The sequence below is a fragment of the Nelumbo lutea genome, chromosome 2, assembly GCF_056320005.1.
Source record: "Nelumbo lutea isolate HS-2025 chromosome 2, American lotus-T2T, whole genome shotgun sequence".
Lineage (NCBI taxonomy): Eukaryota > Viridiplantae > Streptophyta > Magnoliopsida > Proteales > Nelumbonaceae > Nelumbo > Nelumbo lutea.
In genome coordinates, this window is record NC_142685.1 from 40,377,222 (window position 1) to 40,394,640 (window position 17,419).

A 17,419-nucleotide genomic window follows, 5' to 3' on the forward strand; every position below is an offset into this window, starting at 1 on the left:
GAATGGACAAAAAAAATACAAAACAACAAGTAAGCAAAGTAAGTAGAAGATGAATCTAGTCTTACCTTTGAATGAAACAACCAGATAAATCGTTGGAGATCCAACTGTTTGAACAGGTTGAGGTTGAAGAAAAAGAGACTCTTAAGGCTCTATTTTGACAAGACCCAATAAATTTTTTCAGTATAGTTTTTGCATTGGGGTTGCATTGTTTTAGTGTGATCCTGTCTACTCGATTTTGGGTTCCTGCATCCCACATTTTCCCCATCCCATCCCTTTTATTTTTCTTAAAACAAATAAAGGAAAAAGGAATACTTTTAAAATATTCCCCTTTTCCCATTCCCATTCCACAAACAAACAAAGCCTAAGGGAGCAAGCTAAGCTAGTGTTACAAGTGAACAAAGATGAGAAGCCATTGAACTTGTACAATCTCATCCATCTATTGAGAGTCTCTTCATTAAGCTAAATATTTGATGAGAACTCTAGAAAATTAGTTTTAGTTTGACCTTGTATTTGTTTATATCTGCCAACTAAGAGGCCTTTCTTGTTTGTGTACTTGCTCTTGAGATAAAGAAAGAAACATCCTTCAAAATGTAAATGTTCAACTTGTTGAACACCATTAAGGTCTTGGAGCCACCTAGAAGCCCAAATAGTTCAGTTTGGGTTGGCACCTATGAAGTCTAACCAATTTTAGGTATTACAGGCACCCGTTGAAGTCCAATTGGTTAGCTAAAATCCTCAATGGTGGTCAGGAGTAGAGGGCATAGGCTGGGTTGGCCAAACCTCTATATAACTCCGGTATGCCTTGTGTGTTTGCTTTCATTTCTTTCAAGTTTTTCAATTTGTTTTTTGTTGCTAACATTCTCATAACTACAGTAACTTGATTCCTTGAGATCTTGCAAATCTTTTTCTATTTTGTCTTTCTTTGTTCTCATATACAAGATACAAGGTCATTTAGTGCAATTATTAAAATCTAACATTATTAACCCTACTAACTACTTTGCATTTACATTTACAATTGCTTTTGTTGATTGTTCATTTATTATTTAACTATATTTACTTTCAGTAGTTAAATTGTCCTTAAGATTTCAAGAACAGCTAACAACTGCATGAATCTCAAGTTGATTATACCTGGACAGATAATCCTCATCTTAGCTATCATATTGTAGCAAGTCCTCTCTACTACTACTAGTGGATGGTCCTCTCTCTAGTTGTTATTTAGGCATACACCACCAGGTGTAGTTGCCATTTACTTTATTGTGTATTTACTTTCACCTACTCCTTTTAATTTCTATAGTTGTTTATATTCTACGTTTATACTTATGTAATTAATTATAGAACCACAAACTAAATAGAACGCTTCAAATTTGTATTGTTCCATTTATTATCAACTACTATCATCTTGTTAGCAATCTCTATTATTATCGTTTACATTTGTTGACTGTTAACCCATGCAGCTCCTATTATCATATTGTCTATTCGTTTTTGTAGCTGAAGATTTCTCATTTAGTATGTTATGCTAATCGGAGAGTAACATCTTGATTAACTGTTGAACTAAATTGACTAAGCCTCTACTCTTCATCTTGATTTATTGTCAAGAAGGCTTATCTTCAATTTTAGTGGATGGGTTTTGATTTTAATTTATTCATGGTCTAAGAATTCAGATTTGAATTCAAACACTGTTTCTAAGTTCTACCTAATCTACCCCTCTTGGGTAAGGCCATCGGTCCCAAAACACTAATCGTAAAGCAATGACCAGACTAAAGTTACAAACCACACTCTTTTACATAAGCTCAAGGCATGATTGGATCGACCCAGGGAAGATGAGTTGAAAAACTTCCAAGCATCAATCCTTTGGAAATACTACACCACCAAAAGGATGATCACGGGAGAGACACCATTCAACCTGACTTTTGACATAGAATCAATTATCCTAGTTGAGATCGACACTCTCACACTCCGAACTAAGCACTATGATGAAACTATAAATAGTGAAGGATTCTGGGCCAATTTGGACTTCATGAAGAAAATCAAAGACCAAGCTTAGATTGGAATTGCCGCCTATCAACAAGCACTAGCCAGGTACTACAATGCTCAGGTTCATGGTAGACAGTTCAAGTTGGGAAACCTTGTATTAAGAAAGGCATTGGGACTGAGCTCTTATCAATAGGAAAAACTCGATGGAACACTATACCCCACACTTGGAACTTCGAAATTTGAGGGTATAGTATCAATGAAAGGCATTGAGCTTGATGGTGGCCCCAGACATTAATGTACTGCAAAAAAGAAAGAATATCAGAATCGAAAGGTATTTTTCTCTATTCATGATTCAACATTTACATGCCCAAAATAAGTTTGGCATACTGAGCTATGTACGTACTTATAAGAAAAAAATAAGAAGCTTTGGCCATCCATACTGAGCTACGTACTACTCCTTGCTTGGATCCATGTTAGTTGCTACATGACATGCACCAACTAAAGTAACTATTTAGGAAAAGTCTCCCAAGGAATCAGATTCTTAGTAGCTCGATAACGAACCGATTCAAGCTGGGATTAACTCAATACGGATCAAAAAAGCTTCAGAGATGTACTTCTTGACATCAATCTTCCCTTTCCATTCCATTCATAGATCGAGGAGGGGCTCCAAAGAGTACCTTTGAGTTTGATTAAGCAGAAAAGTAATAATACACCCTCTGGAGAAGTGTATGGAAAATGCTGAAGGTCATCAGTAGGGGTGTTAATTGGACTGGATTTGGTCCAATCCGATCTAGTCCGATGTGAGTCCATTATAAATGGACCGTGCCCAATCCAATCCAATGAATTTTTGGATTAATTTGAATCGGTCCAATTTAATGTCTGGACCATCCAATTTGTTCAAATTCATTTTGATTTAGATTGGTTTCAACCCAAACATAGTTCATTAACACATATATTCTTATATCAATGGACCAGATATTGGCTTAACACAATCCAAACCAGGTCCAATCCAATCTAATAAATATTTTGGACCGGATTGGTCCAATCCAATGTCTTACCGGTCCGTTCAATCCGTCCAAATTAATTTTGGACTGGACGGACCAGTCCATTGACACCCTTAATCATCAGCAGGTCATGGATGGTGCAGAAACAAAGGAATTTAACCACATAACGATGGAGTTGGGCACTAATTGGATGGGAAACACATGGTGGTTCCTTAACACAACAACCAGACCCTTATCCAAGGGGGAATATTAGGAGAGTGTTTTACAATGTGAGTTATTTTCTTGTTGTCAATCGGTTTGAAAAACAAATCAAAACAATCTCATGTGAAAACAAATTGTTTCTCAAAACAAAAACACATTTTTGACTGTATAAGTGTTTTTCATTTTCAAAACTAAAATTAAAAGCATGTTCTTGATTTTTTTATTTTTTTTTGTTTCAAAAGCATGTTTTCATCTTGTTACTTAATATCATGTTCCATAAATCATATAATTAATTATATGACTAAATATTTGTATATACTTGAAAATTTGTTTTGGTTTTAAAAAATAATATCTTGATGGTCCAAAAAATATGTGTTCTTTATTGAAACAAAACTGATTTGTTTTTCTCTTTAAAAATAAAAAAAAAAGTTCAATAATGCATTTTTGTTTTTTTACTGATGTGATGATTTCAAAAACAAATGAAAATAAAAACATTCACATTACAGAATACAGAATGCTCCCTTAATAATATTTAATTAGCAAGTCAACAATAAGTAGTAATTGTTGTTTCTTGACCAAATAAGTGCTTGTTAATAACTTTTTGGTAGGGGGTGCTCACAGTTCTGTTAACCAAACCATGGATTTATTTTTGAAACCGTACTAGTACTGTCAGTTTATGGAAAACCAGTAATCGAAATCGAACCGAAGATCGATTAATCAGTTAACCGGTTTTGTTCATCAATTTTTGGTTTTTCTTATATTTATAAAATATATTATAAAAATGATATAAATATATAATAAAAAAACTAGAAATTCATATAAAATATTATATTTTATTTAATAAATAACATATTATATATATTTATACATATAATGCATATTTGTTAATTTATAATATATGGATGATATAAAATATATATACTGTACATAAATATACATATAATATATAGAAATATATGTATACCGGCTGATTCAAATAATTGCTGGTTTTTTATATTGGTTAACTGAAACCGAACAAATACCTTCAATTATTTAAAATACCAAACAGACCAATTCAATTAACTGAAATTTTTGGTTCGATTTCATCAAATTCAATTTAGTTTTTCGGCCCTACTTTTTGGTTTCTTAAAATATAGAATTAGACTACAAGTAAACGGGCTATATATGATATGTATTTTTTACTTTTAGGAAAATGGGCTGTATTTGATGACTTTCCTTAGAAAACGCTATCCAACAGCTACTGATATTGAAATAAGAGTTTCATGACTAAAAGAGAGTTCTACATCACTTTCCCTCCCTTTTCACTTCACGTGAGTCCACGTGAGAAGAAAGCCAATAGTCGATTATCAGACGTGAAAAGAGGAGTGAGGTAAGTACTGACCTTCGAGATTCCTCTGGTTGGGAGGGGAGAGTCATCCCAAAACCTAAAAATGCCACGTGTGCCCCAAGATCCGATGACTGCTTTTCTTAAACCCCTGGGACCCACATCCACACCAAAGGCAAACACACAGCATAACTCATCATTTGTCCTTTTTTGCACCCCACACATGTATATAAACCCCTTCAACCCTTCCATCTTGACCACCACCTCGATCACACTTCACCACCCTTGCTTACTTCTCCTTCATTCCTTCACCCTTCCTAATTCTAGTTCTCACCCTCTCTCTCCTTTTGGGGTTCCAAACCCACAGAAAGACAATGTCTGGAGTCTGGGTTTTCAACAACGGAGTGATTCGCCTGGTGGAAAACCCAGCTGGTGATCAGCGGAAGGTGTTGGTTCACCTTCCATCTGGTGAAGTCATCACATCGTACTCTGCTCTTGAGAGAATTCTTACTAGGTTGGGATGGGAGAGGTACTACGATAATCCCAACATGCTCCAATTCCACAAGGCTTCCTCCCTGGATCTCATCTCTCTCCCCAGAGACTTCTCCAAGTTCAAGTCCATTCACATGTATGATATCGTTGTTAAAAATCCCAACATTTTTCATGTCCGAGATCTCTAATTCCATAAACCTTCACTCTCTTCTATACACCCTACCTATATATTCATACTAAATAATCCTATTACCTCCTCCTTCTTCTTCTTCTTCTTCTACTACTACTACTAGATGAATGCTTTGGAGCTATGTAAGAAATAAAAGTACACAAGCCTTCTTTGAAAGCTTGTATACTTATTTATGGAATGTAGCCTTCTTGGTTGAGGCATTCAGGGTACAGATTCAGACATGCCATCAGTTTCTTTGTAACCTGCTGCCAATGGAATTATTTAATTTTGTTGTTGTGGGCATTGTGAACAGTAGCTTTAATTTTCCTATAATAATAAAGTGCACTGCAGTTATGTAATATTGTTTTTATCTTGTCCACAATGAAACTTGTTGCTATGCATGTTTTTAGGGTGTTGTCCCTTTCTATTTGATTTACATTTGCAGAATTAATGAACCCCATTTTCAATTTGGTACAGTTGTGGAATGACTATAGAGAGAGAGAGAGGTTATTTTTTGTTTTTTTCTTTCCTTTTCAGCTTCTTTTAAATGATCCGATTTGAAACACATAATCACTACAACGAAATTGACTTTGACAACAGGCACTTCATTACAGTTACAAATGGTTGTTGCCAAATGATAAGCATCAAAAGCAATTGATCAACGTTGTTATTAAATCAAATGAACTGGCAACAAATGTTAAGTAATTGTTGCTCATTTTATCTACAACTGTTGCTAAAGCAATGAATTGGAAACAAAATTTGAGTCAACCATTGCGAATTGTATCTTTGATGGTGGGCAATGCCGTTGAATCTTTAGCAATAATCATTGAAAATTGTAATTAACTCCAATGATTTCATTATTTGACAACCAAGTAATTAATTAATCAAAATAGGATCAACTTATGACATCACAATTAAAATAATAATATACAGAAAAAATTATTAAATAAGATAATAAAATATAAAAAATTGAAGAAAACATGTAAAAGTTATATTAAATATTTAAATATAATGATTGGGATGTTTAAAAATATAAAAAAAAATGCAAAGAGGGAAGAAAATTCAATGCTTTTGGGTTTTAACCTTTTATTTCTATTTCTGGAGTTCAACTATGATAACAAACTTAACTAAAGGCTGGTTTTTATCAATGTTTAAAAAACCTACTCAAATGGAGGTTGAACTAATTTTTCCTCCAGGTCATGAGTCATCATTTTGACTGTTTGGATCCAATAGGTAAGGCCATGGCACATCAACATATATATGGGAAATATCCCAACATTTGTTTGGTTTTTAACTTTTAGCCATCAATGAACCAATATCATTAACCAAATTAATTAACTAATCATGGTCCTTGGGTCACAAATTACACACTAAATTAAACTTAAATCCTAATATTTAGATTTTTTGTCTAATTAAACAATTAAAATATAAATATAAATATAAAATAAGCAAAAAAAAACCTTATAAGTATACATGTAATTGACATGTTTGACCCAAATGATCAAACAAATGTATCACCTAGAGGCAAGGCATTGGATAATTAATAATTTCTTAAAATAAAAATAAGTATAACAATTTAAATAAAGCAAAACAAAAAATGCAAGTATATTTCAACTATTTTCATCATTTAGATACATGTTCTTTTATAAAAGAAATTAAATAATATAACACATTTACAAATTTTCAATATAAATAATATATTTATAAAGAAAGAAATAAATAACATATATATATATATATATATATATATATACACACTACTAAAATATATAGATTTAGAGGGTCCTGGGCAGAGGTGGTCCCAAAAAAATGCCTCTATAACACGTTAAATAAGGCTTTTCTTTGTTATAGAGGCGTTTTGTTATGCCTAGAGGTGTAAATCAGGCCTTGCCGCCCACAACCTGACACAAATTTGGTTCGGCTCGGCACGACGGTCCGTAGACTGTGCCAGGCCCGATATAATCGTGTAGGTCATGCTGGGTCTGGGATTTTAGGTCTACGGATTAGGCTGACACGACATGAACAGTTCAAGAGATCTTTTTGAAAAGATGACCAAAAACTGTTGGATGGTTCGAACGACCACCCGAATCGGTAGTTTATTGACCAAATCAACGGTTTTTGGCAAAATGGCGGTTCTAGCGTAATACGGAACCAAACTCCTGATCGGTTCCTGGTTTTTGTGGACTGACCATTTAATCCAGTCCGGTTTTCAAAACCATGTCTGGTTTTGTGTTAAAACAATCACTAAAAACTTCATTTATAAAAAAAAGGCTATAAACTTTTTTTTTTTAATTTAGAAAAGAAAAGCCCAAAAGTCTAAACCCGCACAAACCCATTTTTAGCTTGGCGCTCAGATACGCCATGCGCGCGAAACTCTTCTCCATCGAAAAGGGGATTCCACTCGAGTTTCGTGTTTTGCTGGTTGTGGACATGGTAACTGAGGGTGGAGGGACAATTTCCATGATTATCTCTGTTTTGGCAATAAATGCCATTAACCTATAGGCGGTGAAGGAGAACCTCCAAAGGTAAGGAAAATGAAAACATGATCATCAAGGTTACTTGATTTGATTCCGAAGGAAAACCCCCTCTATTGAAGAAGTTTCTCTCTAATCAAAACGATAATGGTTATGACAACGATAGACAGAAAATAGGAAGCCACGGCAACTCCAGAAGAGATGTGCTCTTCGAAGACGATGAAGTAAGGAGAAAGGTCTCAGATAGTATTATCTTCAACACATCGATGACCTTCAGCTTCAGGTCCGACAGAAGACTCACAATCTCAATCACCTCGAAGCTTAGAGGAATGATCTCAATTCTAGAGGTGCGTTGATTTCTAACCCTAACCTGTGCCTGTATTTTGCTTTCTCAAGCTTTTATTTTTTTTCCTCGATGATAGTGTTGTAGCTTGCTTGGGATATTCTTGTTGATTACTGATCTAGGGTTTTCAGAGAAGAGTTGACATCCTGTATGTGTTATTAAGTCTCAATTTTTTAGTTATGGATGAAGAAAGCTATCATTTTTTTTCAGTTCCCCTAATTTTGCTGGGAATTTTAGTTTAATTGAGGAAGGAATTGTGGTTATTCTTGCTCGTGTAGGAACAACTTTAGATGGATTTTTGGGCTAAAACATTGATATATGTAAACTGCAATTTGTATCGTTGTTTAGCTAATTAGTTATGTTGTTTTATGTACTGTTTTATAGGAATCAACCCACTTCTCTCCTTACTCCCGAATCCTCTGTCGCTTCATCATCACGTCCGAAGGAAGGGTTGGCAGCAGTATTTCGAGAAATCAATTCAGGGAAGCCTGTGACTGCTGGTAATGGAGCAATATGTTCTATATTTGATGGAGTCATCTCTTTTTTAGATGGCTTATAATGTCATTTTAATTTGAATCCATCCTTCATAGGTCTAAGAAAGGTAACGGATGATATGAAGAAAAAGAACCGTGCTAATAGAATTGGCATTGTTGGTGCCAGTGAAAAAGATGCACGCACTAGTTCTCCAACATTTTCTAAGGCAGGACCTCCAAAGTTGGAGATTCAAATGGATCGCAAGTGAGGATCCTAAGATTTTCTTTAACATTGAAAGCTAGCCATGTTTCAGGAAGCATCTTTCTTGATAAGCTTTATACTTATGTAAGAGGTGGGTTTGGTATTTGATTTGTCTATTGTTACATATTTAACAGATGAGTGTTTAAGAATCAAATTGGGAGAAATAACTTGGTTATTGATGATTGTGATGCAAAACAATCTGTATATGTTTTTGGGTGCAAGGACTCTGTTTTGCAAATCCAAGGTCATTGCTGCTTCCCGTAAGCTGTACCAGTATTTTTTTGGCTGGTTATCCAACTACTTATATATAACAAGGTTGGGCATCCAGTCCATGAATAAACTTTTCTAGGTTTTATGATCAGAAAGTAAATGAATTTATTATTACCTAAACAATTTGCTGGGAAAGTGAATAATATGACAGTTGACAAGTTCTCTAAGATGGGGATTGTATTCATGGTTAGTACATGTGAATAAAATGGCTATTCTATTATTGCATGAGACTTGAACATAGATTGGACTTGACTCTGTTCTGTGGCTTTTATGGTTGAAACACAGGATGTTGTAGCAGCTTGTGAGATTGTGAACTGCAATGTTGTTGAGTTCCATTGCCAGGTATATATCTATTTCTGATTCTTGGAATTCTTGCATTTGAGTTTTAAAAGGTTATGCAAAAAGTTATCAATTAGAAGAAGGTGTTTTCACCTTCCTGAATGAAATATGAGAATGGATTAGAGTTTGCTTCTACTTTTTCTTTATTTGCTTACCAGAACAGTGAGATTTTTTTAGTTCGTTCTAGCAACTATTTCCATCTTCTACTGCTTTCAGGGCTTGACTCTAACAATTTCAGTGGACAATACAGGAGGCTGCCAATTATATCTGAGTAAAGAGTCTCTGGGGGCTTCTATAACAACAGCTAAGTCAAGTGAAATAAATGTATCAGTACCTGGTGGTGGCGTTGATGCTGATTTGGTATGGACTTGTCTTTGTTTATCTGGATTTGCTATATTTGAAGATGCTGATCGAATTGTTTTATTTGGGTGGGGTGGGATGTTGCAAAGTGTCTAAATATGTTTCTCTAGGGTATTTATATGTCCTTTTTTATTTTGTACCATCTAATATAAAGTACCAACCTTTTAGAGTTTCAGATTATATAAGGTACTCACGAATTTGCATCTGATCTACCCCTGGTAAAATGGAAAATAAAAAGAAATAGAATTTCAGTTTGTAAGAATAGGCTTTCTTTTTTTTGGCGCAAAGTTAACTGAGAATTTTATTCAAAAGCAATAGAGTTTGCAATTTGACAATGTGATTATTACTCTCTAGATAACAATATATTGCCCTTTGCCATAGGTTTATATACCATAGTCAGTTCTTCATGTGGAGAGAGACTCTCTTCATCTGCACAAACTGGTTGATGCATCAATTTTATATGCATGACGTTTTTGACTCTATAATTGTATAAAACTAACATGGTTTTGGCTTTATAACATGCATGGAGCATCCTAGTACTAAATCTTGCACTTGTTTTAACTTTTTTTACTGAAATTGATATGAACTCTTTATTTATGAGACACCATTGAATCACCCTCAATTTTCTTGGAAGGAAACATGTTCAGAAGTTTTGGAATAACTGAACTCTTTGGCCAACATGTGGAATATATCTTGGAACTAAAATAAAAGGCCATTACCCAATGTTGGTCCCAGCTATCTAGGGTCTTTGGAGGTGTGGACTGAAAGCCTTTGGCTTTTTTTGCACAAAGTGGATGATCTCAGACTTGAACCCACATTCTCATGCTTGGCAGCCCAAGAATTTTCCAATAGCATTACACCAAGTAATGGCCCCTATTATGGAACTAAAATGATAAGGTTGAAACAATTTTGTGACATTATGCTGCCTTCGAAAAAATGTAACAAACAAAAAAAAAGGATTAAGATGTTGAGGAAATATTAAAGAAGATGATGCAGCAACCTTTGCTGATTAGACAAGCAAGTTCAATTTTGAGAGCCTCCAAAGAGACAATGCAGATTGTGGAGAACTAGAAGGGACAAGTTTAAATATTCTGAAGTCACATCCATTGAATTAACTAAATAGTTTTGATGTCAGTAATTTCAGAGATAGGGGTATGCTAGAGGGTAGTGTAAGGATGGCAGGTTAGTGGAGAAAGTGTATGCTTTGGGGGGGAATAGTTGTAATTAGTTTTTGAGATAGCTGGAGTTGAGGGCATATTTTCTGGGTATTGTTGCTTGGGATCTGTCTTTTGAGGATGGGAGAGTGACTTTTATGGGGGCATTGGGGTTGACAGAAATGGCAAGATATTTTAAGGTAAAGAATTAGATATTAACTCCTTCATTGGCCTTACCATGGTGTGAATTGCCCATTTAGTTTTGGCGTGTGGTGTGTCGTCTATTAATGGCCTATGGAGAGGATGGCAAATAGTTGCTGCCTATCAAGTGAGAAATCAGCAAAGACAAGAAGAGGTGAAAGGAATAGAATGATTTTTTACCAAAAACAGTCTCAAGAAGAGGTGTTGACTAAACAAATTATTGAAAACCTTAGAAGATGGTTGAGTATTAACCTACAGTTCAAGGATGATCTTTTGTCTTCTTTTTTTGTTGTTGACATTTTTTGGGGTCTCTTAATGGTTCATATGTGCACGATCTCTTTGTATAGTGAACTAACATACTTGTATACTTCTTTTTGATTAATATTAATACAATTTACCCTAACTTTTAAAAAAATGCTGTACTATTTGCTCTCACTATGTCCTGATAAATGGTGTTTATGTGCTAATTACTTTTTTTTTCTAATTTTTGGTAAATAGTTTTATTATTTCTTGGTTGGTGCTCATTTGGTATGTTGTAGTAGGGTTAGTAATTGATTTTTAAGTTGTAGTAGGATTATTAGTTGATATTTAGTGTTTTAGCAGTTAGAGTTGGTAAGGGTGTAAAATCTTCGATTAATGTGAGTTGGAATCTCAGAGTAGCCACTTTATACAAAAATGCCAAATTTTAGGTCCATATCCACTCCTCCCCTCCCAAGACCTAGATAGCCAGCACCAACATTGGGTAATGACCCTTCTAGCGGTTAAGGCTATGGTAACATAATTAGGTTTCTTAGTTGATTTTGAGGAATACAATTTTATAAAGAATTGCCTTGTTGGACTTGTTTTGGATATCCTTCTATTTTGTTCTTATTCTAGTTCACCTTTCCATCTTCTTATTGGTATATGATAAAATTTTTAGGGGTAAGATAATTTCCCCAATACCTTTGTTTCATCATTCAAGAAATAAGTTGGTTTCAAGTTGCTGAAAATGTTGAACATGGAATTTTATTTGGAATCTTTTCTCCTTTGTTTCATCATTAGATTGCGATGACAATTAAGTTTATATTACTTGCATCTTATTCAGGTCTTGTCTACATCCTCCATCACCAAAAAGATGAAGTTGACGTCCACTAAAACATGGATATTATTTCTTAGGTTACCACTACCCGTTGATGTGTACGAGGTAGACTTAATAGCCCTTTCTTTGGTTTACTCTTTTTCAACTTTTATTTGTTTTATTTTAAATACTATGCTTAGGCTAGTTTCTTTGTTTTTTCTTTTTTGTTACATGGAAAAGTTGCATAACTTAGAAAAAAAAATGAGCAAATAATAGAAAAATGAAGTCATGGAGAATAAGGAAACAAATCCAAAACCATATTGATACTTTATAGAGTGCTCACCTGCATTATTTCCATGTTGAAACTTCATGCATACAGCATACGTGAAAATTGAAATGGACTATAGAGTGCTCACTTGCATTATTTCCATGGTGCAACCACAGGCTTTTATCTTTCACACTTGCTGAAATTTAAATTGAGCTCCTTAAACATGTGGAAAGCAATGAAAGGGCCACAATTGATAGTTAATTTTGCAATGGTGAAACCTTTGTTAGCTATGGTGGATACACCAAGTTTCCTTGGTTCAATGGAAATTCAGCAGTCCGCTTAACCAAACTTCCCAACACGTTTGAAACTGGAAGCTCTTGTCTATTGATAAAATTCTCTTTATCATGAGAAATCTTCAAGTGAAATTCTGCCATGTCATCAGTGGGCGTTTGCAGTTTTAGAGTTGGCAAGGAAAGTACATGCTTCTGTTGGGGAATTTTGAAGAAATGGTTATTGGGGTTATTGAGGAGCTTGCTCGGCTTTGCAGGGAGAGAACTGCAGACTTTATGCAATGGATGCATTGCCTTGTTGTTACCAGTCTTCTCTTAGATATGTGGACGGATACATTGGACTAAATTTCTGTGTTAATTGTATTATTTGTGATAGCAATTTGGAAACAAGTGCTTGATTGACTTGATTGTTGCGATGTAATTTAACAATAGTTCACAAATATTTATGAAAAACATTTATTTAATATGGCCACTTTACAATTAGCAACGATTGACTTGATTGTTGTGTATGGAACATTAAGGTAACAAGTGCTTGATTGTTGTTAATTCAACAACAATTCATAAAAATTGTTGCCACAAATATTTATAATAAACAATTGCTTAGTTGTTAATTTACAATTAGCAACAATTAACTTGATCGTTGTATAAGGAATTTGGGGCAACAATTGTTTGAATGGGCATTTGTTGCACATTCAACCACAAGTTATATAGTTTGTTGTCTAAAATGATTGTAAGATACAACTCTTCAATTGTTACAAATTTATAATTAACAACAGTCAACAAAATTGTTAGGGATAGTACCATTAGGCAACAAGTAAGCGGTTGTTGTTAAAAACTATATAGGTAACAGTTTTTATACATTGTTGCTAAAACAGTTTGTTTGGCGACAATTGCAAATGGTTGTTGCAAAACGCTATTTTTGCTAATAATTGGACTGATTGTTGTAGAAAACATATTTCACAATACTTAATTGTTGCAAATTACTTTTAACAATGGCTTCGCCAGCAACATTCAGTTGTATAACATTTGGCAACAGTTTTTTTATATTGGAAACAATATTTGGTTTGTTGCCAAAGGTCAATTTTCTTGTAGTGAATTAAGGCAAGCAAAGGTTCAACCTCACTGAATCGGCGAGGCAAGTACTAATCTTCTCCTCACACCAATCTCACAATGTTTTCCAGCTGCAATGGACTGAGAACATCTCCTATACTTGGTGTTATTATTTATAGGAAGATTGATCGAAGTTCCCAATGCACGGTGGGATATGGTTGTAAGGTCAGTGTGAGATGCGAGCAAATCCCGATTTTGGGCGGGCAGACGGTTAGGTTAATTGATGAGCAAGGCTCTCTTAATAGGTCGTCGGAGTGTATCCATTGCTAAACTTTATCTGTTGGAAGGAAGAAGTGGAGCAGGAGGATGGAAATTCACAAAAGACCACTAGCACTCTAGCAGTTTTGTGGTGAACTAACTTTGCTTCCCACTTGATGTTGTGTGTGATATAGAGGCTATTTAGCAAAGTTTGGTGACATCATTAATTCCAACTTGATAGATAGCGAAAACTGATAACCAATCAACAACAGAATCGTAAAAATTGGTCTACCAATAAAAAATTTGGTGGGAAAGATTGGTCAAAATTCTTCCCGTATCATAATACCCTCTCAGTATCATGGATATTGCTAGTCCTAAAAATACTTTGTCAGCCTTTATCTGACCATTCGGTTTATAGTCAGAATTAGAATGGTCCATTCCCATAATCTGTTTGGTTCAGACAGAAATATGGTTGGGAATTAGAATCAACAGGAATGAGATTTCGTTCCCAAGAGACAGGAGGGGCAGGGAATGACCATCCCTCAAATGGGAGAATGCCATTCCAGAAGGAATGGGAATGGGAATCCGATTCTGCCCAACCAAACAGTTGGAATCAGAATAACCCATTATGATTCTGATTCCAGACCTCTATTCCCACAAACCAAACGGGGCCTTAGACTGTTTAGATTTAGAAATCCCACCTAAAAAAAAAAACAAGAAAATTGTTCATGTTTTCTCAGTTTGCGAGAACCACTCTGCCCTTTTTTAGGTAAATTGCTAGAATTTCGTCTAAAGTTTGGTAATTAGAATCACCTTCCCTGAACTTTCTAACATAGTTTCAAGTAGACCACCTCTGGTAGAATTTTCTAAAAAGAGACGTGAAAATGATTAAGATACCCATGCAATTATTTTTGACAAAAATGTTTATTTTCCAAATTTTCTCTTCATATGAATCAGTATCCCAAGCCCTTCCACTCTTTTTTTTTTTTTTAAATTGATTTATTTTCCAAATTTGCCTTTCATATCAACCACTCAAAGGTAAAGCTGCAACTTTAAATTATCTTTGTTTTTGTTGTTCATAAAGTTTGTATTTTTTTTCTCAGAAATTAGTCTAAAAAATAACTGCATATGGGTATTTTGGACATTTTCATGCCCCGCTTTTGAAGATTCATTCTACTAAAAGGGGGTCTATTTGCAACTGTATCAAAAAATTTAGGGAAGGTGATTGCAATTACTAAACTTCAAGGGAGGTTTCAGCAATAGTCAAAAATTTCAAAGGAGGTTTCATCAATTTACACTTTTTTCTAGTAAAATTTGGTAGCCACTTTTCTATGATTTAATGGGGTGGAGGAAAATTTACTATTTTCTATATAATTTACATGACCAGTTTGGATGGTTAGCCATTTTACCTATCAATGCTACTTTAAACTCTTATTTGTAATGATAACACAAATACTACAATCAGCAGGCCTCACAAATACAAGAGTGAGAGCCATTTTATTCGTCTCGTCTTACTTACTATGCATGTTTAAAACGGGTAAATTGCTAAAACCTCCCTTGAAGTTTGGTAATTGCAATCACTTTCCGTAAACTTTCTGACATAGTTGCATTAGAATCCTCTCTAGAAAGAGGAATGGAAATGTCTAAAATACCCATTAATAAAATGTTTATTTTCCAATTTTTCTCTTCATATGGATTTCTAGTCCAAACCCTTCCAATCTCTTTCCAAAATTGATTTGTTTTCCAAATTTGTCCTTCATATCAACCACTCAAAGGTAAAGCTGCAACTTTAAATTGGCTTTGTTTTTGTTGTTTATAAAGTTTGTATTTTTTTTTTCTGTAGAAACTAACCTCAACAATAATTGCATGAGTATTTTGGACATTTTCATGCCTCTTGTTAGAGGGATTATAATAGAAGGGAGGTGAATGAAGTTACCAAACTTTGGGGGAGCTTTCAACACTTTACCCTATATGGTATCAAAGTCTTCACCCTTGGGTGGCATCTCACTTTATCCCCTCTTTGATATCATTCAATAATTTAAACAAAGACAAGGGATATTATCTAAAACTCGCCCTTAATTTTTTCACATTTCACTTAAACTCATCGTGACTTTTCCAAAATCTCTCAAGAACCCCTTGTTTGTAGTTTTATTGCCTAAAACTCACTTTCTATTAGATTTCCATTAGATCACCATTAGTGGTTATTAACAAAAGTTGCCCATATAAGCATTTTAAGCATTTCACAAGACTAAACTACCTCTAAATGGTCAATCAAGCTTATAAAAACTAAATATTTTAAATATATGCAAGTTGGGCCTGGTGTAGGCAATGGCTTAGGTTACAGATAGGGGTAATTTTATCAAAAAATTTAATAAGGATGACTTGCCATTCAGGGGCAGTTTGGTCATGTAAAATACTTGAATGCTTACATGGGCAACTTTTATTAATGATCACTAATGGTGATCTAATTGAAATCTTACAGAAGGTGAATCATAGACAACAAAACTCAATGACAAGGGTTTTCTAGAGGTTTTGAAAAAGGCAAGGTGAGTTTAAGAGAAATGTGAAGTCATGGTGAATTTTAGATAACTAGTAATTAAGTACATACATTTGCATGTGGAAATTTTGAATTACAAAAAAAATCATTATTATTATTGTTGTTGTTGTTGTTGTTACTATTCAACTTTGTAGTTCATTTATGGAATAAATAAAAATAATTTTTATTTAATATGATGAATATACAACACTATAAATGTTCTTAAATGTTTTCGATAAAATTTTGTACTTTTCATTTTTGTGTTCTATCATTTTTAAAATATTTTTTATTCAATTATAACATCATGAGTTTCTTTAAAAAGTTGGATCTTGACCCACCGTCTAAATAATAAAATAGCTTTGTTTTCTAATCAATTTTAAATTATATATTTTATTTTTATTATATAAATAATTACTTATCACACTTGATTTTTGTTTGACATAATTATTATATATTACTTTGATTATTTGTACTTTTTTATTTTTTTAAAGATTTATTATTTAACTATCATATCATCGATTAATATATTTGGCCCAAACCACTAACCCACCACCTGGAAAGAAAAATAGTTTGATTTCTAGATTGACATTAATTTTTGTATTACATCTCCATCATTGATAAAACTATTCCCTATGTATAATGTTTATTTTAGTTAAATATAATGATTGCATAATATTAGAGATGTACCCAACATTTTATTTTTTATAAATATATAACATTAAATATATACTCAAATTCTTCTTTATTTTTTATTTTAGTGATTATTTGTATTTTCTTTTTTTTTTATTTTATTATTTGATTATGACATCATTTTATTTCTATGTTGACTTTAAATTTGTCATTCCATTTTCATCATTAATAAAAATACTTCTTACATTTCATACTTATTTTTGTTTAGTATAATGAATATATAATATTAG

General features: G+C 33.7%; 2 protein-coding genes across 4 annotated transcripts; both read left to right on the forward strand.

Annotated features, from left to right (window-relative positions):
- Positions 1 to 4,767: 4,767 nt before the first annotated feature.
- Positions 4,768 to 5,619, forward strand: FPF1 (flowering promoting factor 1). Its single transcript, XM_088972293.1, has one exon. It carries the CDS (start codon positions 4,878 to 4,880, stop codon positions 5,181 to 5,183), a length of 306 nt encoding a protein of 101 aa, XP_088828419.1. The 5' UTR covers positions 4,768 to 4,877; the 3' UTR covers positions 5,184 to 5,619.
- A 1,869-nt stretch (positions 5,620 to 7,488) lies between these two features.
- Positions 7,489 to 13,127, forward strand: LOC148870050 (cyclase-associated protein 1-like). Of its 3 annotated transcripts, XR_016106607.1 has the most exons (9): positions 7,530 to 7,689; positions 7,805 to 7,985; positions 8,366 to 8,481; positions 8,572 to 8,807; positions 8,939 to 9,031; positions 9,272 to 9,328; positions 9,542 to 9,685; positions 12,125 to 12,223; positions 12,542 to 13,127. XR_016106607.1 is itself a non-coding variant. In XM_088967667.1 (7 exons), the coding sequence occupies exons 3-7, from the start codon at positions 9,086 to 9,088 to the stop codon at positions 12,563 to 12,565; spliced, it is 411 nt and encodes a 136-aa protein (XP_088823793.1). In that variant the 5' UTR covers positions 7,489 to 7,985; positions 8,366 to 8,481; positions 8,572 to 9,085; the 3' UTR covers positions 12,566 to 13,127. The 3 variants fall into 3 exon arrangements, 1 of the variants encoding a protein (XP_088823793.1); XR_016106606.1 differs by lacking the exon at positions 8,939 to 9,031 and having other exon boundaries at positions 7,505 to 7,689; XM_088967667.1 differs by having other exon boundaries at positions 7,489 to 7,985; positions 8,572 to 9,172.
- Positions 13,128 to 17,419: the final 4,292 nt, after the last annotated feature.